This window comes from Aspergillus karnatakaensis (genome assembly GCF_047715665.1).
Source record: "Aspergillus karnatakaensis strain CBS 102800 unplaced genomic scaffold BJY04scaffold_46, whole genome shotgun sequence".
In the NCBI taxonomy this organism is placed as follows: Eukaryota; Fungi; Ascomycota; class Eurotiomycetes; order Eurotiales; family Aspergillaceae; genus Aspergillus; species Aspergillus karnatakaensis.
In genome coordinates, this window is record NW_027395758.1 from 150,941 (window position 1) to 170,312 (window position 19,372).

Below are 19,372 nucleotides of genomic sequence, written 5' to 3' on the forward strand. Positions count from 1 at the left end.
GGGTTCGCTCTACATTACATACTGCTCCCAAGTAGCTGGCTCAAATTATAGACACCCATCTTGGTCTGGGTAGGTGAGCTTTCGTGATCTCCCAGATATCTGGTCCTAGTTTGCCAGCCAGCAGCTTAACGGTGTATGATAATAATTACTGATACGGTATCGTATCTTACAAAAAATAATGCCCTTGGATTTCCGGGGAATCACTCCCGACGTCACCGCACGCCTCCAACATCAAATCAGCCAATTGTCGACATATTTGTGACCGTTGCGCCCAGGTCCTAATCATTATTCTTTGTCCTCGATTTATCACGCATCATGAGCAGCGATCCCCTCCCGTCTTCGTTCGAGGGCAACGAGTACGTTCTCGCAAACCATTAAACGCAATGTCCTGAAACTGCGCCGAGGATCCCTTCTAACAGTCGCGTGCTAGTCAGTTTGAGGAGGAAACTCCTCTTCAGAAGTTTCGGAGAAGATTTACGGAGGAGCCTTGGGTGCCAGTAGGTGAGTCAGGGAATGATGAGGTACAGGAGAAAAAATGCCTGATTCCGACTAACTTCAGACTCACAGGATGTGCTGCTACATGTTATGCGCTATATCGGGCCTATCGATCAATGAAGGCCGGTGACTCGGTTGAAATGAACCGTATGTTCCGTTGGCGTATCTATGCCCAAGCATTCACCCTCATCACTGTGGTCGCCGGTGGGGTATACTACAAAGCGGAGCGAACGCAGCGAAGAGAATTTGAACAGGCTCTCGAATTAAAGAGGGGTCAAGAAAAGAGGGATGCATGGCTGCGCGAACTAGAGATTCGAGACAAGGAGGATAAGGAATGGAGGGAACGCCATGCTGCTATTGAAGCCGCGGCGAAAGAAGCAAGCAAGAAGCCAGCATCCCCGGAGCAGGACGCCGCTCGGTCTGCCCTAGAGCCGGCTGATGAAAAATCTATCGGGGTACTAAATGCTGTCAGAGACTTAATGTCAAGGCGGGGTTAAGCCTTTCAACGATGACTTATATTACTCCATATGTATTATTGCCCAGTTGCTCTCCTCTTCTAAACCCAGGCGTTTGGGACTGTACATATACTATCAAATATTTCTTTCTTTCCGGGGTATACTTTAAGAGCTAGCTGGATTTTGTAGCTTTGCGCCGGTCGCATGATAACTCAAAAGGGACCGGTTTCCTGACATAAATTGTTTGACTTTGAATGGCTTGATGCCATGTCTTTTTTAGACGTCGGCTTCATGCCGCGGCTTGTTCGTTAATGTAGCGTTTCATCATATCGAACTCGGATTGTCCCGTCTGGGCTGGTCAGTGACTGGATGGTCTCTTCACATGAACAGTGAGCATCGCCTACCGAGATGAGATACCGAATATGCTGCTTCAGAGGGCGTTAGCTTTCTTACATCTTGACTTATACAGGGGTAGCCAACCAAGTCAGTGACAGTCCTATGGCGCTCAAACTCGCTGCGCGCGTAGTCCCGCAGCTCGCTTTTAGTCGGAGAATTCGGAACTTCTACAATGTAGAATGTGAATATAGACAACCTATTGAATGGTATAGCATGTACTGACTGTTTAATGCTCTGACGATATCGCGCCAAAGCGCGATCACGCGCTGCCTTTGTATAAACTGCAACCTTTCATTAGCATGTTGCATTGTTTTCATACATCAATATAGCATTCTCACATGGTCTAGGCTAATAGTGGGCTTCCTGAGCTTCGACGATGGCCTGGGGACCGCGGCGAACAGTTTCCACGACGTCCGCATTGCGCCTAATCATGTCAGAGGAGCTACTTCTGCGGGTTTAGCGTAATCTATATCATGAAGCTCGATCCCGCGAAAATCCCGAGATTCACTTGCTCCTCCCAGGAGGAACATAGAAGGGTGGCGCCATAAGAGAAGGCGGTGGTGGTTAGGCGCTAGGACCGTATTGTCACAAACCAATATTACCTACATGTACAATCATCTCCAACGAGGATGAACATTATGCGACCATGACCATTGCATTGCGTAGAATGTCTCGACAAATATATGCTGTTTGCTCTCTAGGATATCCTGCCATATGTACAACCAGGGTATTTCGAAGTTACTGCCTAGAAATTCGATGGACGAATAGGCTCCGAGTGTTTACCGATCTATGCGGGTCATGTGACTGTTCCTGAGCTCCCCGAACTTTTTTTTCGGAGGAGAGGCGGAGATTTGCGCCCTGGAGAGTCAAGCACGCCCGCTGATCAACACTGGTTGCTCATATGGTAGCTATGAGGTGTCCATCTCTCGCACGGTTGCCATACCGTGCTGTCTCTGGCCTGACCAGAAGCCCTGTCAGACTCCAGTCTCAGACTCTTCTTACCAGACGATGCGCGTCGACCGCGGTGTTCCGTTCTGCCAGTCCGGCATTCCAGTCAGTATTGAACAGGCGTTATCAGCAAATACGCAATGCTTCAGCTACTGCCGCAGCTGTGTGAGTACTTCTGCATACTTAGGCTCTCTTTTATCGTCTCGTTTTTGCTAACCTAGTTTTCTTTTCCCTTTAGCCTGGAAGCGGCTGCTCAATCACCCGAGACCCTGTCACAGGAGGCTATCATAGACAACCTCGATCCGGTAGAGGCGGAACGTCTATCTCGAGTTCGAAACATTGGTATTGCTGTTTGTCTCACGATCTTTATAAGTAATTCATGCACAGTAACTAATCATGTCCTTTACAGGCGCACATTGATAGCGGTAAGACCACATGTACGGAGCGAGTCCTATTCTACACAGGCCGTATTGGGGCTATCCACGAAGTTCGAGGTCGCGACGCTGTTGGAGCTAAGATGGACTCTATGGACCTGGAACGTGAAAAAGGAATCACCATTCAGTCGGCAGCTACATTCTGTGACTGGGTGAAGAAGGACGATGATGGCAAGGAGCAGAAATACCACATGAACTTGATTGATACCCCCGGCCATATTGACTTCACTATCGAGGTGGAAAGAGCGCTACGCGTTCTTGATGGAGCAGTCATGATCTTATGCGCTGTGTCAGGTGTGCAGTCACAAACAATCACCGTCGATCGCCAGATGAGACGTTATAACGTCCCCCGCATCTCCTTCGTGAACAAAATGGACCGCATGGGAGCCAATCCATTCAAGGCCGTCGAGCAAATCAACTCCAAGCTCAAGATGCCTGCTGCTGCCGTCCAGGTCCCGATTGGCTCAGAAGATGAATTTGAGGGTGTCGTCGACTTGATCCGCATGAGGGCTATCTACAACCACGGGTCTAGCGGCGAGCAGATTGTCATCAAAGATGAAATTCCAGAGAAAGTCAAAGCCATTGCCGAGGAGAGGAGGCGGATGCTCATCGAAACTCTTGCCGACGTCGATGACGAGATTGCCGAGATCTTCTTGAACGAAGAGGAGCCTACTGAGACACAAATCAAAGAAGCCATTCGCCGTGCGACTATCGGCTTGAAGTTCAGCCCTGTATTCATGGGCTCAGCGCTCGCGAACAAATCGGTCCAGCCCATGTTGGACGGTGTCATTGATTATCTTCCTAATCCATCAGAGGTTCAGAATCAAGCCCTCGACAAGAAGCGCGACGAGGCTTCTGTGAAGCTTGTCCCCTACAACTCTCTTCCATTGGTTGCCCTTGCTTTCAAACTGGAAGAGAGCAACTTCGGACAGCTGACTTATATCCGTGTATACCAAGGCAGTCTTCGGAAGGGTATGAATGTCTTTAATGCACGTACCGACAAGAAAGTGAAGATTCCCCGCATCGTTCGCATGCATTCCAATGAGATGGAGGACGTTACTGAGATCGGAGCTGGTGAGATCTGTGCCGTGTTTGGTGTTGACTGTGCTTCTGGTGACTCTTTCACCGATGGTCAACTCGCGTACAGCATGTCTTCCATGTTCGTTCCGGAACCCGTTATTTCGCTCTCGATCAAACCCAAGAGCAACAAGGATGGTGCCAACTTCTCTAAAGCCATGGCCCGTTTCCAGAGAGAAGATCCCACTTTCCGGGTTACCTATGATTCCGAGAGTGAGCAGACCATTATCTCCGGTATGGGTGAACTCCATCTTGAAGTCTATATTGAGCGTATGCGCCGTGAATACCGCGTCGACTGCGAGACTGGCCCGCCCCAGGTTGCCTACCGAGAGACAATTGGCCAGCGTGTTGAGTTTGACCACTTACTCAAGAAACAATCGGGAGGTCCCGGTGACTATGCCCGCGTTGTTGGCTGGCTTGAGCCTACTGGCAAGCTTGAAGAAAATGTATTTGAGGAGCAGATTGTTGGAGGAAGTATTTCTGAGAAATTCATCTTCGCCTGTGAAAAGGGTTTCCATCTTTCTTGCGACAAGGGTCCTCTCATCGGCCATAAGGTGCTAGGAACCAAGATGGTCATCAACGACGGTGCTACCCATATGACTGATTCGTCCGAAATGGCCTTCAAGAACGCCACCCAACAGGCCTTCCGCATGGCTTTCAAGGAGAGTAACCCAGCTGTCCTTGAGCCCCTGATGAAGACCGTTGTCACCGCCCCCGCCGAGTTCCAAGGTGACGTTATTGCACTACTGAACAAGCGCAACGCTACCATTAACGACTCCGAAGTTGGTGTCGATGAGTTCACAGTCTACGCTGACTGCAGTCTGAACGGCATGTTCGGCTTCAGCTCCCAGCTCCGCGCCGCTACCCAGGGCAAGGGCGAGTACACCATGGAATTCAGCCACTACGAGCGAGCCCCTCCTCACGAGCAGAAGGAACTCATCAAGAAGTACCTGCAGGCCCAGGCCGACAGGCACAAGAAATAAGTGAAGATCACTTTTTCCACCAGATTTCTTACGCACATACTTCCTCTTCATCTTACTTTGTTGAGGGGTATCTTGAGACGACATTTCGATCGATTTCTTCCATATTTTGGAACCATGTATTACCTATTTACATACCAGCGACTTAGACCGCCCCTGTTGGCTTGTCTTTCTCTCTTGTTTTAACATCACATTGGCGCCATTTTGTCTTCTTTTTTCGGCGATAATATAGGATAAAAGCAGGGATATCATGTAACAAATTTGTATATATTAATCTTATGAAACTATATCTCCACTCACTCATGCGTAAATGGCGCAGTAAATGTTTGTTTCTAGATCTCCTAGCAAGATTATTCCTTCCTCCATTTCCCAACCATCCCTTACTCTTCGAACGCCCTCAACACAGCTAACGCGGCGGTTGAAAAGGTAGCCACGCGGTTGTGCCCTATTGTCAACGGTTAGTGAACACTTCCAACACATGATGGAGAATCGAACAGCTTACCTCCATAAGCAACACGCTCCCATCTCACCCTTTTCACAGCCCCAGAGTCCTTTCCAGTCTTATGCTCCCAAACAAGAACTTCATTGGGTCCCTTATTAGCGTCCCTCTTCTCATAACTCAGAGCACCAGGCATGTATTTCTCCCGTTCACCCGTTGCAGCGGCCCAGACACGACGGCCCTCATACCAGGGAATGTCAGGATCGTTCTTAGCATGAATAATTACCAGATCTAGATCCTTCTCTGCATATGCGGAGCCAGTATCCAGTGTGCTGTTGACGCCCGTTAGCCTTGCAACTCGTGCTTCAGTATCCCACCGGTCGAGGATGTGGCTTCTCGCCCAGTTCTGGATCCGGGGGTATCCGCGGAGCGGAGAGAGAATGGGGGGTGTCAGTCCCTTTATGCTGTAGGATTCGACAAGGTTAGGAAGGTTGCTGAAAGATGCCAAGAGGATGACGCCGGCGAATGGTTCGGGGTCCCTGAGGGCTGGCTGGATTGCCGTTGGGTCAGGTGAGCCGAAGATGAATCGTTCGGCCACGGCCGCGCTGACGGCTGTGCCGAGGCTCTGGCCGATGATCACGATTCGAGATGGAGGAATCTTGAGGGTGGAGGTGAGGAAGTTGATGAGGGTGACTCCGTCCGTAATTAGGCCTTCCTCTGTGGGTGAGCCGGTGGACACCCCGAAACCGCGGTAGTCGATGGCAAAGACGTGGACCGGTTCCATAGGTGTTGATAGTCCGAGGAGCATACGGTATGTTTCGGGTCTTTGGGCTGAGCCTAGGTGGGCTGCGTTGCCATGGACTGCGAGCATCTTTAGTTGATTCTGAGTCGGTAATGGAGCCTAAATACTCACAGCTGACGACTACCCTCGCGTTAGGGTTGCTGGATAGAAGCTTGAACGCTTGAGTCTGTGTGTAGTCACCATCGGGACTTGCAGGAATGCCATTGTCCAGCACAGCTTCATGCTCTCGACAGAGATGCAAAGGAAGAAGGTGCCAGCCATAGATGGTTTCGTTATCAAACGTGGCTAGATTGAACGGCTGAACTTGTGTATCTAAGCTAGCTCAGCATCTAAACGGCTGATGTTCATGCGCTCTTTCTGTTATAACCAAAGACTTACTTAAGAATCCGAACGATTCCACCACGTTGACGTCCTCCCACCACAGGGCAGGATTGATTTGATTCACGTAAAGAGCACTTTCCAGCAAGAATGTGAGTTGAATCCTTCTCGATCAAGGCCACATAGACTAGGGGTCCGGCGACATACAATCTTTGGACTGTTGGGAAGGTAAGGGAACAGACAATGCCCACATAGATAAGACCGGCAGCTGCTAAAGACCAGTAGGCCTTCTTCAAAAGAGGGTTGAATTCAACCATAATCGGTGAGACTTTATAACCATGTGAGCAAATATATTCTGACTGGACGTTGGGCCCTGTTTAAAACGAATTCGCCATCTCAAATGCATGCACATACTTTGGGGCAGAGAAGATAAGGTAATATAACGGAGATGAGGAAAGCGCTGCCTCAAGTAGACATCTGGGTCCTAGAATTAAGTAGAGACTTACTGATGCAGTATCACAGATAGATTTTCTAAGAGGATTCAACAGAAGGGAGGCAGTTGTAGAGAGGAGAGCGAAGTTACATTGCAGCTTTGGTGAAGATAGCTCTTTCATGCCTGAGGCACCATGGACTTGATCTGGTCGCCTTGTCTTTCATCCGAACTCAATCTTTACAACTCCCTCGATTTCAACCCAACAACTCGTGAAATGCCACCCGTCTCTCTCCGTGGACTTCCGCTTTGGCGTACCTCTTGAGTCACTCCCCGCATCGCCTTCCATGGCAGAAAAACGCAGACTTTCCGCCCGTGAGCGTCGCGAGCCTGCGGCGAAGCGACGAGTCTCCGAAGCGACCACGAGAGCATCATCCCCAGCTCAGCCACAACCGTCGTCGCGAAGAAAGGCCTCTACACCGGCTGTGGTTCCATCCCCGTCGTCAACGCCCAATCCACCTGAAGTTATTCAACCGCCGCTACCCACGAAGATTAAAGATGTCGACCCTCTTCCGACCCTTCCTTCAGCGCAACCCGCCAATCTCTCCCCAAAAGAGTACCAGTCGATTGCGGAAAGGTATAATCTTATTGCCCCAATGCGCTACAACGGCTCGATCTTGTCTGTGGGCTAACTGGTAACTCGTAGTGCGGTGCTTCTCGCCTCCCTAGAACGGTCAAAGAAGAAATGGCTCAGCGACGGTATTCTCGAGCGGTATTGGACTAAACCCAAGAAGACGAAGAGGGATCAAATCGAAGGCAAAAACCCACCCAAAGAGTCAATGTCGAAAGTCGGACCCTGCAACATCGTTGTAGGTCCTCATCTTTTCGATGCAATGCTGTACACTGTCAAAGACCCCAACGCGCCGCCGCCAGTCCAATATGCTCCAGCCCAACGACCAATGGTTCATTATGGTCATCCCAATAACTTTCAACAATATCAGCCCTACCCTCAGGCGCCTCATAATACCCCGACCCAGCGAACACACCCACCTCAACCCTCACATGGCACTCCACCGGCACAACAGGCTTATCAACAGGGTCGCCCGCCGCCTCCGCAACCCGCGAGAACGCCGAATCAGACCCCTCACCGTCCTTCTGGTCCTCCATCCGCTCAGCGACCGGCGAACAACCAAAACCCTCCTCCTCAACCACCGAAAGCGAATCCAGACCCGGTTATTCAGATGCTTGCTACGCGTGCCGCACAAGACCCCGAGCTGAAGGCCTTAATGCGTTTAGTTGCCTCGACCAATGCCACCCAAGAACAGCTACGAACTTTCCAAGCCCATATCGATGAGTTAAATGCCATCATACGTGCAAGAGAGCAACAGCAGCGCCGTCAACAGCAGCAGCAGCAGCCTTCTCAACCACCAACTCCTAGCCCAGCGCAACCGTCTCCACGCCCCCAGTCGCTACCTCAACCCCCCCCAACACCTCAGCAGCCATCATCACAAGCCCCGCCACAGCCACTGCCGGCGACTCCCCAACAACAGTCCTCCCAGCCAGGCCAACAACCCTCAACACAAACGCAACCGGCACGACCTCGAGTAGAGGTGCAGGTACCCAAGCAAAAGCAAGCTGGTGCAACGCCTCAAAACCCGAGTACTAATTCACCAAACCTGCAACCATCTCAAGCGGTGCCTACAACACCTCAGGTTAAACAGGAGCCTGGAGTGACCACGACTGCTCAAGCACAAGCTCCTCAGGTCGCGAGTCCCAGCGTGGGCCCAGGCCCGCACCAAAGTCCCGCAACAGCGCAGACAATGCCGCCCCCCCCGCAACAGCAGCCTAGCGGCCAAAAACCGGGTCAACAATATCCACAGCAGTATCAACAACCTCCGTACCAGGGTCAACCAATTCAGTCTCGACCCCCTCAGTACAGTTCACCAGCGCCTTATTACCGTGCTACTCCTCCACGGCCTCCGGCTCCTCCACGATTAAACTACAAGTCAGTAGTGTTTGAGTTCACTTCTCCTCTTACACCTTATGGAAGCAGTACTTCTGGCCACGCAGGGTCAGGAGATCGCTATCTATTCCCCGAAAACACAATTCTAGAATGGCTCCCGGGTGGAACCACCGTTCTTGCTTCTTTCTTACTTGTCAAGAAAGTAGATCCAACCGTGCCGTTTCCGATCGAAGCTCCTCCAGAAGCCGTTCCATCTCGGGCCAAGGGCAAGTCAGCGCCGAAATCGAAGAAAGCCGACAAAAACAAAGACAAGCCTGGCGACGAAAAGGACAAATCCAAGGATGGAGAAACCAATCCACAAGGCAGCAATCCAGTGAAAGCCGACCCTTCTCATTTAGACTCTAAACCGAGTCCCCAAGATGGTCAGGTCGAGCAAAAGACCACTCAGGCCATGGATTCCAACTTAAAGGAATACTACCAACCCGTCACCTTCCGCATCTACAGCACCAATCCAAAGGTCCTTGAACCGCTTGCTCGGGTTGTGAAGCCGCAGGAAGAGGTACGCAAATACATGAACGAGATCATGGACCGCGCTGAGCGCGCTCCAGACGGGTTTCTTGCATACCAACTCCCGCGCGATCATCCCGTCGAAGACCATGATTCCGAAACCGATAAGAAGGCCGGTACCCCCGTCCCAAGCAACCTGGTCAATGGACGCAGCAAGCTGTCACGAGGTATGATCATGGGTGAGGAGTCGGATTTCGAAAATGCGGAAGGGCTCGTTGAAGATGAAGAGGAGGAATTGAAGGACTTCTACGGGGCACCAACTGGTCTTGTTCCATTGGGTATATGATTGTTTCTCAAGCAATGCATCTGTCATGGAACTCCCGCCATGTCGGGCTGCCAGGGGTATTATTGGACTATACTGTGTAGAACTAAGTTAACTGGACTGTACGTGTATTTGGATAATCTGCTATTGAGTATACCAATTAATCACTTCTCATATCAGCAGTGATACTTCAGCATTCCATCCTTGAAGTACCTCAGCCCACATAAACACCTAACGCCAACCCCAATAATCAATATTCCTACAATTTCTCATCAAAAGCACTCACCTATGCATATCCACCTCCCTGCATGCCCTATCATTCCTTGGGCCAATAAAATCAAATGCTCCCCCCACTCCTCCCACTATCCCCAATAACCCCCGCCGCTTCTAGCAACCATCTCGCCTGCTCTTTCGCCGAGTCCCCAGCCCCAGCACTAAGATTAATATGACGCCTCCTCTCCGCCTCGCGCGCCTCAAACACCCATTTCGCCTGCTGCATCTCGACAGCGCTCTTAGGGCCCCCTTCTGACGATTGCGTGGGGTCCGGAACGAGACCCCATATTTCCATGGTGTAGATGTCGATAGACGTCTTTTGGGGTGCGGTGGGAGCCGATGGGGTTGGACCGGGTGGTAAGAAGACACCGTCGTGGCCGTATGGTGATATGTGGAGGGTTGCGGATTCGAGGCTTGTGTCAATGAGGAGGCTTCCTGCGCCGAAGGGGTTAGGTGGGGATTTCGTGGTTCTGGAGGATGGGGGGATTTGGCAGCCTAGTGCGATGCCGTGGTGTGTAGAGAAATAGGCAGTCGGCATGTTCGGTTTGGAGGTTAGTGAGGGTGAGGAGTTTCCCTGGCAGAGGATATGCTGGGGGGAAAGCCGGAAGAGGATAGGTAGTGTTGAAGAGAATTTGTTGGTGGTGCTGCTGGTTGATGAGGTTGATGATTTCCAGGGCTGTGGCAGGTACGCGCCTAGTGTGAGAGGGGTGTTTGTTGTTACGTCTGTTCCTTGTAGGAGAAGAAGAGTGGCGGATTGCCAAGTGAGGACGTTGTGGGCGAAGGAGGTTAGGGAGGAGCCGTGTGCGGTCGTTGAGAAAACGGGATGAAGACGGATGTTACCGTGGAGGAGGTTTTGGTTAACGGATGTGGATGGTAGGAAGAAGGTAAGATGGGATACGACGCTTGGAGTTAGGATGGTTGATTTGAAGCCTCCTGGGAGGCAGATGGTGGGAGGTGTATCATTCACTGGCTGTGGGATTGGTTCTTGAGGAGGGGCATCACTCCCCCGCTTCTGAGAGAAGTCAAGGTTCTTGCTGAAAAGAAGATGTTCAAATAATGGCGTCAGTGGGTCGAAAAGGTAGGGGAAGGATGTGGTGATGGTGTCTGCAAATGCTTTGTAGCTGATACCTCCAGACGGCTCTTGTTTGAAGGCGGCGAGGATATAGTCTGCTTCCTGACGAATATCCACCATCCGTTCTTCCGTCAGGCCAGATGTATAGATATCAACATCCTCTAGAGAGTTTAGTGGCGCAATCACCAGTAGAAGCATCACTAATCGACGAAAGGTGCTTAGTGAGATACCAGCCTCATAAACCTTCCTGTCTAGACGGGAGACGTGCCCGAAGACCTCAATAGCATCCAATGACTCCAAGGCAGCAAGAGCGAGATTGTCATCTTCGTCCTCATAATCGTCATTAGCAGGCTGATCAATATCAAACCCCTTCGTATGTGAATTGCTCGAGTCTTCAGCCTTTTCTTCTTCCTCCTCCTCTTGAGTCGGCTTCTCAATATTTTTCCTCCCAACATCAGCCAGGCTCCCAAATAGCAACCTGATCCTGTCTTTGCGCCCCCGTCTCAGCACCTTTCCATATCGCTCTGTCAGCAACACGACCACTTTGACCATAGCCTCGAATGTGAGCACACTAGGCGCTAGCGTATTCTGGAATGGAAAGGCTCCAAGATAAGAAACCATCCGGAAAATAACTGGCCCTGCATCTAGGGGGCAATGCTTATCGCTGTGATCGGGGATACGCAAGAAGTCAGATAGCTTCACCTCGTTCCAGTACTTAAGGCCACCTTGGTCTGTTGCGCGAGTGAAGAAATTGTCTTTGAAGTGGGTAAGCTCTAACGGAGTGAAGCATTCTGTTGCGAAGCGCTCCGCGAGTATTTGACTCAATTGCTCTGTTCGGGTGTTAGACATGATTACAGCTTCGGATTTATGACTTCGGATTCCATGTGAGGCAGGAAGGACACTAACCCGGAGATGCGGCATTGCCATCTTCTCGTGACTGGCTAATACCCATCCTTTTCACACTTGTGTTGAGGCAGTCGTCTCGGAAGATAAGAGTTGACTATACAAATGTTGTAGTCGACCGATGGTGAGAGGGGCTGCCACAATATAGTTATTGTCCGGGTTGATTCGACTAGAACCCCAACGATGATCTACTAGAAAGAGAAGCAGTAGACTTAGAATAGTAGAATAGTAGAATATCTCCACAAGCACGAGACAAAGGCCTGATTACTGGTTGATGCGAGGGGGGAGGGTAAGCCTGTAAGGTTCGGGTGGGAGGGGGCGGGACGTCATGCCCGCCCATCTGGAGTGGAGGTGAATAAGCATTGAATTCCACTACCTACGTAGGCACTTTGTGGAGTGGTAAACATCACAGGTCTTGTAGATTTTTCTTATTTTTTTCCCCCGCCCTCTTCTTTAATTTAATCTTCTAAGATAAGACTTTTGCTAGCATGCTTTTAGTTCTGTCTGTTCTCACTAACAGTGACTTTAACCGAAACCTACTGACCAGGATCAAACGCTTTGGACGTACATGACTCGATTCATTTGTTAGGCATAACCTGCTAGTCACCAGATAATGATATGATCAAAAGTAGACAAAAGAAGCAATCAAACTGAGGGCTGCAATTCTTTAAAGCATAACGATACCGACACCACCCATCTTTTTCTCATCAGGCAGGTTCTTATCATTGACACCCCCAGAGACAGGTGCGGTCCTGTAGTTATAGAGATAAAAGTGGAGCTGGCCGTCACCGGCCCCGAACTTGAGGTGTTCCAGGAAGAGGGGGTTGTGTTGGGAGGTGAGGGCGTTGAAGACGTCAAATTGAGCCTGCAATGACAATGTCAGCAACGAAATAATAATGAATGGATGAATGATAAGATGGATATACCTTCTTAGCGAGGATGAGAGCGTCGCTCATCAGCATCTGGAGTCGGTTCTTGAAGGCTTTCTTATCCTCCGAGAAGTACGACTCCGTCGCGTAGTAGTAGAGGTAAGCTGCGCGGACGGCGTCGTGCTTGTGATGCTGGATAACTGTAGACTCGAGGTTGTAGAAGGAGAAGAAGTCGGTGATCTTGTGAGTCTCTGGATCCTCCACCACATATGACCAAACCACCTGCTCCTTCTGGGGGTTTTCATTATGCACTAACCAGTGCTCAATCTCCTCGCGGTTGAAAGCTTGGTTGAGGTCAAACTCGTGCAAGTAGCGCTCCAGTAGATCGTGCACAGCGTCGATGTCCTTAGTCTCCATAGGACGGAGGTTGGGTGTCGAGGTCTGACTGGGGAGGTGGTTCTTGGTGATTTGCCGAGCCTTTGTGGAGCCGGTAGGAAGAGGAGAAAAGCCGACCTCGTATAGCTTCAACCAGTCGAGAGGGCGATGGTAGTATCGACAGGAGGCAACAGGCGTTGGTAGGACAACACCTCCTGTGTAAATGGCCTGATAGATGCCAGTCAAGTAGCAACGCCGGGTGATCTCCTTGATGAGCACCGGCGCTAAACGCTTGGACCGAAGTTTCTTGTGAATGCAGAGGAAGTTGATCTCTGTCACCTTGATCTTCTGACCACGCGCACGAACCTCAGTCGGAACTCCACAAATTGAAGCAACCAGCTTGCGCGACTTGGTGGCACGAACACCCACGTGCCACTCCTTGCGCCAGCCTGGGGACATCAGCGCCCTATTGGTTTTAAGCACACCCGTCAGCAACTGGACCAGGCCCCGCATGACGACATAGAATGGTAAACATACCAGTGCAGGAACGATTTGGAGTATCTGAAACGGAACATAGCATTGTCATCCTCGACGTAGTGGTATGTGAGCAGATCCCAGAGCTCCCGGAGCTCCTCCTCGTTCGTCAAATCGAGGGTAGCCCACTCGAACCCCTCAATCAACGTATCCGGCTCCTTCGATACCTTCTCCGGGTCGATAATCTTAATCGGTCCTCCAGTAGCGGTACTCGCATCGTCGAAATGAGGCACGGGCTGTGTTTGCCAGAACTTGAACGCCGCCATGTCCTTCTTGTTCTTTCCGGTTAAAGAGAGCCCCGTGAGAAGCTCGGAGATATCCATTTTTCGTAGTGCTTCCACGGCCTGGTCTTTGTTCAACCCTCCGAGCTCATTCTTCAGGGCGGGGTTGCTTGCTAGCAGCGCCTCGGCCGCCTCTGGGGTCAGCTTCGCGCCTGGTGCGCCTTGCTCCGCATCGCTAGATTTCTGAGTAGGGAGTCAGTAGAGATCAGAGTGTAGGGTAGACAATTAGGCAGCGGACCTGAGGGGCTTTGCCCTTGGAGTCTTTGGAGTCCGGCATTGTCGCAGTGGTGGAGGAGGGGTGTGGGAGGAAAGCTGGAGCGGGAGCGGGAATCCGAAGGTTTTCATGCCCCACGTCACCATCCAATGTGGCCTCTGTTTATGCGGAGACCCAGTGCGAAACAACCATCTCCACAAGTGTTACAACAGTCGTTTATCTGGCTCAAGAGAAAGTCGGAGAGTCTTCTGACATAGCATAACCATAAGCTGGGTGCTAAGTCGCCAAAGCTTTGTTTTGTTGCTGAGCATATAACTTTACTACCCCGGAGTTTCGTCAGCAGCTGAGTTCCAAGGTTCTGTTCGACAGCCCGGAGCCATCGCAGATGTGGCATTCTAATTGATAATGCCTAAGAAATTGCGCTCTATATACAAATATCATTTCCCTCCAGTTGTAAGATACTCCGAGTTTGTGCTGTGTTGAATCCACCGAACGCCACTTATTCGCCGAGATGTTAAATCAGATCGAGGTCAAATACTCCAGTGCGAAGGGTTGAATATTTTGTTGAACCACCATAAGAAAGAAAGTTGATCCGTGGCTGTCGCTTGCGAAATAGAAATCATGTGGACCTATGTCAGGTCTACTGAGGACCCGGCTTCGTCTCAATAACATCAAGGAAGCCACCTACAAGGTGAAGACTTCCAGTTACAAATGTCATTATGGGAGCCTCATCGCCCGCAATGCGACCCTGTTCCCTTGAAGCGAGGTCCCGAATGAAGTCCACAGCTTCCTCAATAGTTCCGTAGACATTGACCTCTGCGGAACGGTCGAGGCTGATCCATTTCTCTGCCAGGTCTTTCTGTACCTGCAACTTTTCGACAGCAGCGCTGTCGGTGTTTATACTTACAAGGTCTGGCCGATAGCCTGCTTCCTTGTAAGTGACGTTTGTGCAGAATATCACATGGGTAAACGGTGTTTCAGACTCAACAGCAGTCTTCAAAGTATCATAGAGAGCCTCGGCTAGAGCGTTACTATCGCGCGTCTGCTGGTTGAAGATCAAAACCCGCAACTTCTTCGTGGCCACGACTTCTGATAAAGAGTTGGCTAGAACTTGAGACGCAAACCATTGGCCAGCCAGCTTGATACTTTCCAAAGTGTGGCCTCCGTCAATATACCAGCTGACATGCTTCTCATGCCTCGTCTGGCATCGGCCTTCGAGCTGTGCCTGCGCTAGTCCTGTGCGGAATTCTGCCGGTAGAGGTTGCTCCTTGAGGTCAGGAACAAGACCGACCTTCTTCAGATATTCCCCAGCAGCCGCAACAGCTAATGCTGCGTTGCCGTATTGGAAGTCCCCAGCCAAGCCGAGTTTTACATCGCCGTTTATCGTCAAGTCTGGATGACTAGACACAATTTGTAGCTCGGTCCCTTTCTCAGCCGCGCGATCCTGTAGGACTTTCTCAGCACTCGGCGGTTGGGATGCGCTGAAAGCTTTCACGCCACTTTTGATTATGCCTCCTTTATGCCATGCAATCTCGTCAATTGTACTTCCCAAAAGAGCCGTGTGGTCGATACCCAAGCTTGTGATTGCTGTGACAGCTGGCTTCTCGATGACATTGGTGCAATCATACTCGCCACCAATTCCGCATTCTATCACAGCTGCATCGACACCCTCGCTCAAATAGGCGTGGAATGCCATCAGCGTCAAGTATCTGAAGTACTGTGGTTTTGTTTGTAGGTTGTTCGGATCCTCTCCCGCCTCCCGAGCGGCGTCATCAAGGCGATCCCAGACCTCGAAAAAATAACGGGCGAACTTTTCCTCGGAGATGGGCTCATTGTCGATTCGAATGCGTTCGCGGGCAAATCGCAGGTGCGGGGACGTGTAGAGTCCGACTTTGTTGAGCTTGGGTGATGCCGATCGCGCAGCTGCATATTGGTAGAGTATGGAGGAGATGAAGCTTGAGGTCGACCCTTTACCTTTGGTGCCGGCAACATGGATAGGATTGAGGCGGTTTAAATCTAAGGGCTAGGTTTAAAGCTGTCAGCGGCCGGCGAAGAGAATAATGGAAGGGACATGGAAACAGACAAAGGATCACGAACCTTATATCCGATGCGCCGCAGCCACTCAACAGTCTCCGGCAAAGACCGGAGGTTGAGCTCATGTCTGGTCTCAGGCTTGTTAAACTGCTGGACGATCTGGAAATTGGATTGCAACAAGTTGAGAGCTGCAATTGCAGCCTGAATAGGGATCAGTGTTGATTTATTAGCTTGTGCGGCGAATGATCACATACTCCGTAGTCACGAGACATTACGACGGAATGCAATGACAGCGACCGGAATTGAGTCTTAAAGAAGCAGCTGGTCAAGCGACTTCCCCTCATCAGTACACAAGAGGAGTTTGCTTATGGGCACAAAAGAGGGGCTTCGATCAACTTCGGCAGAATGACTCCATCAAAAGTTGCATCACGTGATTACTTCTAGGAATGCATACATCCAAACATGTGTAGTGAGTCTTGAGCTGTGTTCCTCACACGAATGTTAGGGACATAAAAAACAAGTACATTAGGGGTAGTAAGAGGAGGCACAAAAGGAAGTAACTTGACTAAAGGAAAGGATATGCCCAGCATAATGAAGTTTGGAGAAGAAATGTAGCCCGGCGAGAAGGCAATGAAGAACACCAACCCGATTTACTCAATCCTAGTCTTCCCTTCTTCCAAAAAACCGAGTCGAGCATTGCTATAGCCCCTTTGATGTTTTCTAGAGGGAAGTATCTGTCCAATGATTGGATCAGAGCGAGCTTTGATCAGTGCATCTTGGAAGCCTTCAGAGCCTGCTGCGGGCGTGTTAAGTTTTGGCCAGTTCACCTGTGGACCATTCTGTTAGTCTACCATCAACAAAAACAAACCCCGGGGACTTACATAAAGCATTCCGTGTGAAAGCATGAAGCGAGCACACCAGCCTGTGAGTAGAATGCAGAAAACGACAAATAGACGTAGAGGCCAAACTGCAGCGTCAGGTAGTCGTCGAGTGAATGTAGCCACGGTTATCAAGAAAATTCCTGCGGCGAAAATGAAGGGAATAGACTGAATGATGAGGGGCCGGCGATCAACAAAAATTTGTAGATTCCCAAGGGTGGACTCTGGAGGAAGGTAGGCGCCGAGGAAGACATCAAAACCGTCCTGGCGGGGACCATCTAAGAAATTGTTGCGCACATATCGAGTGATCGAGTTACTTAGATCCTGGAGCATGCCGGCCCTGGTTCGCTGGCCAGTACGTGTAAAGTCAGTCTTCAAGGCACCAGTGCCAGAATAAGCTTTGGAGACAACATCGGCATTGTCTGCCCAGATGTTGCGGAACAAGCTTTCAAACTCTCGATCGTCGTTCGCCGCTTCTCCTGGACGGAGAACACCCGCCTCTGTGAGCTGTCTTGTTATAGCCCATCGGCCGAGCATACTCTGAACCACATTTGTGCGATCCAAGCAGTCCATGCAGTTCGTCCTGACGACAGTGGATTGCAGGGCCCTAGGATCGAGCTGTCCACCAGGAGTACCCGGGTTTTCTACACCACGGAAATAGCCACCTTGGGTAAGGCCGTTGAGAAGACGGTCCATCAGCAGCTCTGCACGGTGCCATCTAAGGCCCTTGGTTTCGTTATGGAAGTCAAAGTAGACATAGTGAAGACGATCCATCTCCTTGCGCAATTGGTCTGCTTCCACTGTGTGGAGCTTTTCAGAGGTCTCGTCGTCCGCTTCGGTCACTTCACTCGACGGAGACATCAAGATACGGACCAATTGTTCGTACGCTTTCTTGACCCGCTCTTCCCTGCCTTTCTGGTTGACAAGGTTAACAAGATAGTTGTCGCCGTATAGTCGTATCTGCTCAGAGAAGTGCTTACGCGCCGCTGGAACGGCGGTTTCCACTCCACGGACCTGCAATTTGGGAGTATATTTCAGGTTGTTGACCTCTGCCCAGAAAACAGGAACGCTGCCTCTCGTCTGCACAAAGGACATGACTTGAGGATCTTGTCCCAGCTCCGCAGATTTCTCTTTGGTCATCGATTGCCCCCCAGCAAAACCCGAAAGCCCACCAGTTGCATCATTCAAAATGACAATCTGTTCCGTCTCATTGTAATTTGAGACATTACCTTGTTCGTCAATACCACGTGAGAAGTATCTTGTACCTGCTCTATGACGAGACCTCCTTGTGATCAGCGCGAAAGTAAAGTTTGTAGACTTGACTTTAGCCGGTGTGATGCGAAGCATTCCAAAAATAACCGGAAGAATATAAGGGTCGACCCCTGGCTGTGGTCCATAACGTACGCTAGTCGAATTATGCTCACCAAGGCTAAAGTCAATCAGGTCAGATTGAAGGAATCGATTCCAGAAAAAGCGATTATCAGCTCGTTTCCAAATCGGAAGATTGGGGTCACTTTGCGACTGGCGCTGGAAGCTGTTGGTCAAGTCTAAGGCGTAGGAGAAGTACATCGGCCCGGTGCGGAGTAACTCCTTCAACATTGCGAGATAGGTATCTTCATCCTGGTCATGCAAAGGACGTTCACGGAGGGGAAGGAATTCGGTAGCAGCGACTTTATAGACCATATGACCGCGTAGGCGCCCCATCGGCTGGGCCTTGGTGATGATGACAATGTACTTGTCTAGGAGTTCCCACCAATCAGTATAGGCAACAATCAATGTGGGGGATCTCAGGACGCACCGAGCTTCAATTTGATGATACCAAGGATGCCCGCGATACTGGAAATGCGCTTTGCATCGGGCAGGGTACCAAAACTCAGTCGCAAATCACCTGTAGGGCGCTCGACCACGAGGGTCGGAGCATCGGGTGATGAGGGCGAAGTGAACGCATAATGAGCGGGTGATGCATGCAAGTTGATGTCGCGAAACGGGAGGATTGAGTTCACCATTGCGATGACGCCCACCGGTGGGTTTCAGGTATGATATTGAGAGGCAAAGCGACCGACTGGGAAATGAATGAACGAATAAAGGTGGTATTAAACTGGCGGGGCATTCAGCACATGGCTGGCTGTTCAGAGGACCAAAAGAAAGGAGTGCCGACGGATCGAACGACAGTATATTATGTACTCGGCTATAACTAAGGGCTAGGCTTGCCTTGTTAGAGAGAGTTGTTGCGGACTTCCGATGCAAGTTATGCAAGAAGCATGTGGTGCTAAAGTCCACGACGGGTGCTGGGGAGAACACCTTGACTTGTGCCTAGGCTAAACAAGGCCGGTCCAGGCAGTAAATTTAGGAGGCAGGAACATCGACACCGCC

The 19,372-nt window shown here is 50.6% G+C and overlaps 9 protein-coding genes across 9 annotated transcripts; 3 read left to right on the forward strand and 6 right to left on the reverse strand.

The window, feature by feature from the left end:
* The first annotated feature begins 182 nt into the window (after positions 1-182).
* rcf1 (respiratory supercomplex assembly factor RCF1) lies at positions 183-1,300 on the forward strand. Its single transcript, XM_073712297.1, has 3 exons — positions 183-356; positions 431-501; positions 568-1,300. Exons 1-3 carry the CDS (start codon positions 316-318, stop codon positions 990-992), a joined length of 537 nt encoding a protein of 178 aa, XP_073568233.1. The 5' UTR covers positions 183-315; the 3' UTR covers positions 993-1,300.
* On the reverse strand, positions 566-1,957 carry BJY04DRAFT_195988 (LYR motif-containing protein 2). The gene is made up of 5 exons (XM_073712298.1): positions 1,685-1,957; positions 1,570-1,627; positions 1,431-1,513; positions 1,355-1,378; positions 566-1,299 (listed from the first exon to the last, which is right to left on the reverse strand). The coding sequence occupies exons 1-5, from the start codon at positions 1,763-1,765 to the stop codon at positions 1,240-1,242; spliced, it is 306 nt and encodes a 101-aa protein (XP_073568234.1). The 5' UTR covers positions 1,766-1,957; the 3' UTR covers positions 566-1,239.
* A 254-nt stretch (positions 1,958-2,211) lies between these two features.
* Positions 2,212-5,080, forward strand: BJY04DRAFT_195990 (elongation factor G). Its single transcript, XM_073712299.1, has 3 exons — positions 2,212-2,459; positions 2,533-2,644; positions 2,704-5,080. Exons 1-3 carry the CDS (start codon positions 2,248-2,250, stop codon positions 4,786-4,788), a joined length of 2,409 nt encoding a protein of 802 aa, XP_073568235.1. The 5' UTR covers positions 2,212-2,247; the 3' UTR covers positions 4,789-5,080.
* On the reverse strand, positions 5,061-6,899 carry BJY04DRAFT_195991 (alpha/beta hydrolase). Its single transcript, XM_073712300.1, has 6 exons — positions 6,759-6,899; positions 6,552-6,672; positions 6,405-6,481; positions 6,138-6,338; positions 5,288-6,085; positions 5,061-5,230 (listed from the first exon to the last, which is right to left on the reverse strand). The coding sequence occupies exons 2-6, from the start codon at positions 6,659-6,661 to the stop codon at positions 5,166-5,168; spliced, it is 1,251 nt and encodes a 416-aa protein (XP_073568236.1). The 5' UTR covers positions 6,662-6,672; positions 6,759-6,899; the 3' UTR covers positions 5,061-5,165.
* Positions 6,900-7,121: 222 nt separating this feature from the next.
* BJY04DRAFT_221146 (uncharacterized protein) lies at positions 7,122-9,590 on the forward strand (the record flags this gene model as incomplete). Its single annotated transcript, XM_073717030.1, has 2 exons — positions 7,122-7,411; positions 7,481-9,590. The coding sequence occupies 2 exons, from the start codon at positions 7,122-7,124 to the stop codon at positions 9,588-9,590; spliced, it is 2,400 nt and encodes a 799-aa protein (XP_073568237.1).
* Positions 9,591-9,746: 156 nt separating this feature from the next.
* BJY04DRAFT_112763 (TLD domain-containing protein) lies at positions 9,747-12,265 on the reverse strand. Its single transcript, XM_073708177.1, has 2 exons — positions 11,818-12,265; positions 9,747-11,741 (listed from the first exon to the last, which is right to left on the reverse strand). Exons 1-2 carry the CDS (start codon positions 11,861-11,863, stop codon positions 9,904-9,906), a joined length of 1,884 nt encoding a protein of 627 aa, XP_073568238.1. The 5' UTR covers positions 11,864-12,265; the 3' UTR covers positions 9,747-9,903.
* Positions 12,132-14,195, reverse strand: BJY04DRAFT_112743 (glycylpeptide N-tetradecanoyltransferase swoF). Its single transcript, XM_073708175.1, has 4 exons — positions 14,112-14,195; positions 13,596-14,056; positions 12,741-13,524; positions 12,132-12,679 (listed from the first exon to the last, which is right to left on the reverse strand). The coding sequence occupies exons 1-4, from the start codon at positions 14,148-14,150 to the stop codon at positions 12,482-12,484; spliced, it is 1,482 nt and encodes a 493-aa protein (XP_073568239.1). The 5' UTR covers positions 14,151-14,195; the 3' UTR covers positions 12,132-12,481.
* A 532-nt stretch (positions 14,196-14,727) lies between these two features.
* BJY04DRAFT_221149 (tetrahydrofolate synthase) lies at positions 14,728-16,393 on the reverse strand (the record flags this gene model as incomplete). The annotated part of the gene is made up of 3 exons (XM_073717031.1): positions 14,728-16,110; positions 16,185-16,322; positions 16,376-16,393. The coding sequence occupies 3 exons, from the start codon at positions 16,391-16,393 to the stop codon at positions 14,728-14,730; spliced, it is 1,539 nt and encodes a 512-aa protein (XP_073568240.1).
* On the reverse strand, positions 16,315-19,346 carry BJY04DRAFT_112754 (putative phosphoinositide phosphatase (Sac1)). The gene is made up of 3 exons (XM_073708176.1): positions 18,798-19,346; positions 17,003-18,738; positions 16,315-16,948 (listed from the first exon to the last, which is right to left on the reverse strand). Exons 1-3 carry the CDS (start codon positions 19,003-19,005, stop codon positions 16,772-16,774), a joined length of 2,121 nt encoding a protein of 706 aa, XP_073568241.1. The 5' UTR covers positions 19,006-19,346; the 3' UTR covers positions 16,315-16,771.
* Between the last annotated feature and the right edge of the window lie 26 nt (positions 19,347-19,372).

Bases quoted from the DNA above. Each gene is read 5' to 3' on its own strand.
- rcf1 (XM_073712297.1), top strand. From the start codon at position 316: ATGAGCAGCGATCCCCTCCCGTCTTCGTTCGAGGGCAACGA. The intron at 357-430 runs GTACGTTCTCGC...GTCGCGTGCTAG, and splicing joins TCTTCGTTCGAGGGCAACGA to TCAGTTTGAGGAGGAAACTC. The intron at 502-567 runs GTGAGTCAGGGA...TCAGACTCACAG, and splicing joins GGAGCCTTGGGTGCCAGTAG to GATGTGCTGCTACATGTTAT.
- BJY04DRAFT_195988 (XM_073712298.1), bottom strand. From the start codon at position 1,765: ATGCGGACGTCGTGGAAACTGTTCGCCGCGGTCCCCAGGCCATCGTCG. The intron at 1,514-1,569 runs GTCAGTACATGC...TCTACATTGTAG, and splicing joins TATCGTCAGAGCATTAAACA to AAGTTCCGAATTCTCCGACT. The intron at 1,300-1,354 runs GTAGGCGATGCT...TGACCAGCCCAG, and splicing joins ATATTCGGTATCTCATCTCG to ACGGGACAATCCGAGTTCGA.
- BJY04DRAFT_195990 (XM_073712299.1), top strand. From the start codon at position 2,248: ATGGTAGCTATGAGGTGTCCATCTCTCGCACGGTTGCCATACCGTGCT. The intron at 2,460-2,532 runs GTGAGTACTTCT...TTTTCCCTTTAG, and splicing joins TCAGCTACTGCCGCAGCTGT to CCTGGAAGCGGCTGCTCAAT. The intron at 2,645-2,703 runs GTTTGTCTCACG...TGTCCTTTACAG, and splicing joins TTCGAAACATTGGTATTGCT to GCGCACATTGATAGCGGTAA.
- BJY04DRAFT_195991 (XM_073712300.1), bottom strand. From the start codon at position 6,661: ATGGTTGAATTCAACCCTCTTTTGAAGAAGGCCTACTGGTCTTTAGCA. The intron at 6,482-6,551 runs GTATGTCGCCGG...CTTGCTGGAAAG, and splicing joins TTCCCAACAGTCCAAAGATT to TGCTCTTTACGTGAATCAAA. The intron at 5,231-5,287 runs GTAAGCTGTTCG...CGTTGACAATAG, and splicing joins GGAGCGTGTTGCTTATGGAG to GGCACAACCGCGTGGCTACC.
- BJY04DRAFT_112763 (XM_073708177.1), bottom strand. From the start codon at position 11,863: ATGGGTATTAGCCAGTCACGAGAAGATGGCAATGCCGCATCTCCGG. The intron at 11,742-11,817 runs GTTAGTGTCCTT...ACACCCGAACAG, and splicing joins TGGCAATGCCGCATCTCCGG to AGCAATTGAGTCAAATACTC.
- BJY04DRAFT_112743 (XM_073708175.1), bottom strand. From the start codon at position 14,150: ATGCCGGACTCCAAAGACTCCAAGGGCAAAGCCCCTCAG. The intron at 14,057-14,111 runs GTCCGCTGCCTA...CTCCCTACTCAG, and splicing joins CCAAGGGCAAAGCCCCTCAG to AAATCTAGCGATGCGGAGCA. The intron at 13,525-13,595 runs GTATGTTTACCA...TAAAACCAATAG, and splicing joins TCCAAATCGTTCCTGCACTG to GGCGCTGATGTCCCCAGGCT.
- BJY04DRAFT_112754 (XM_073708176.1), bottom strand. From the start codon at position 19,005: ATGGTGAACTCAATCCTCCCGTTTCGCGACATCAACTTGCATGCATCA. The intron at 18,739-18,797 runs GTGCGTCCTGAG...GGGAACTCCTAG, and splicing joins TATCATCAAATTGAAGCTCG to ACAAGTACATTGTCATCATC. The intron at 16,949-17,002 runs GTAAGTCCCCGG...AATGGTCCACAG, and splicing joins TTTCACACGGAATGCTTTAT to GTGAACTGGCCAAAACTTAA.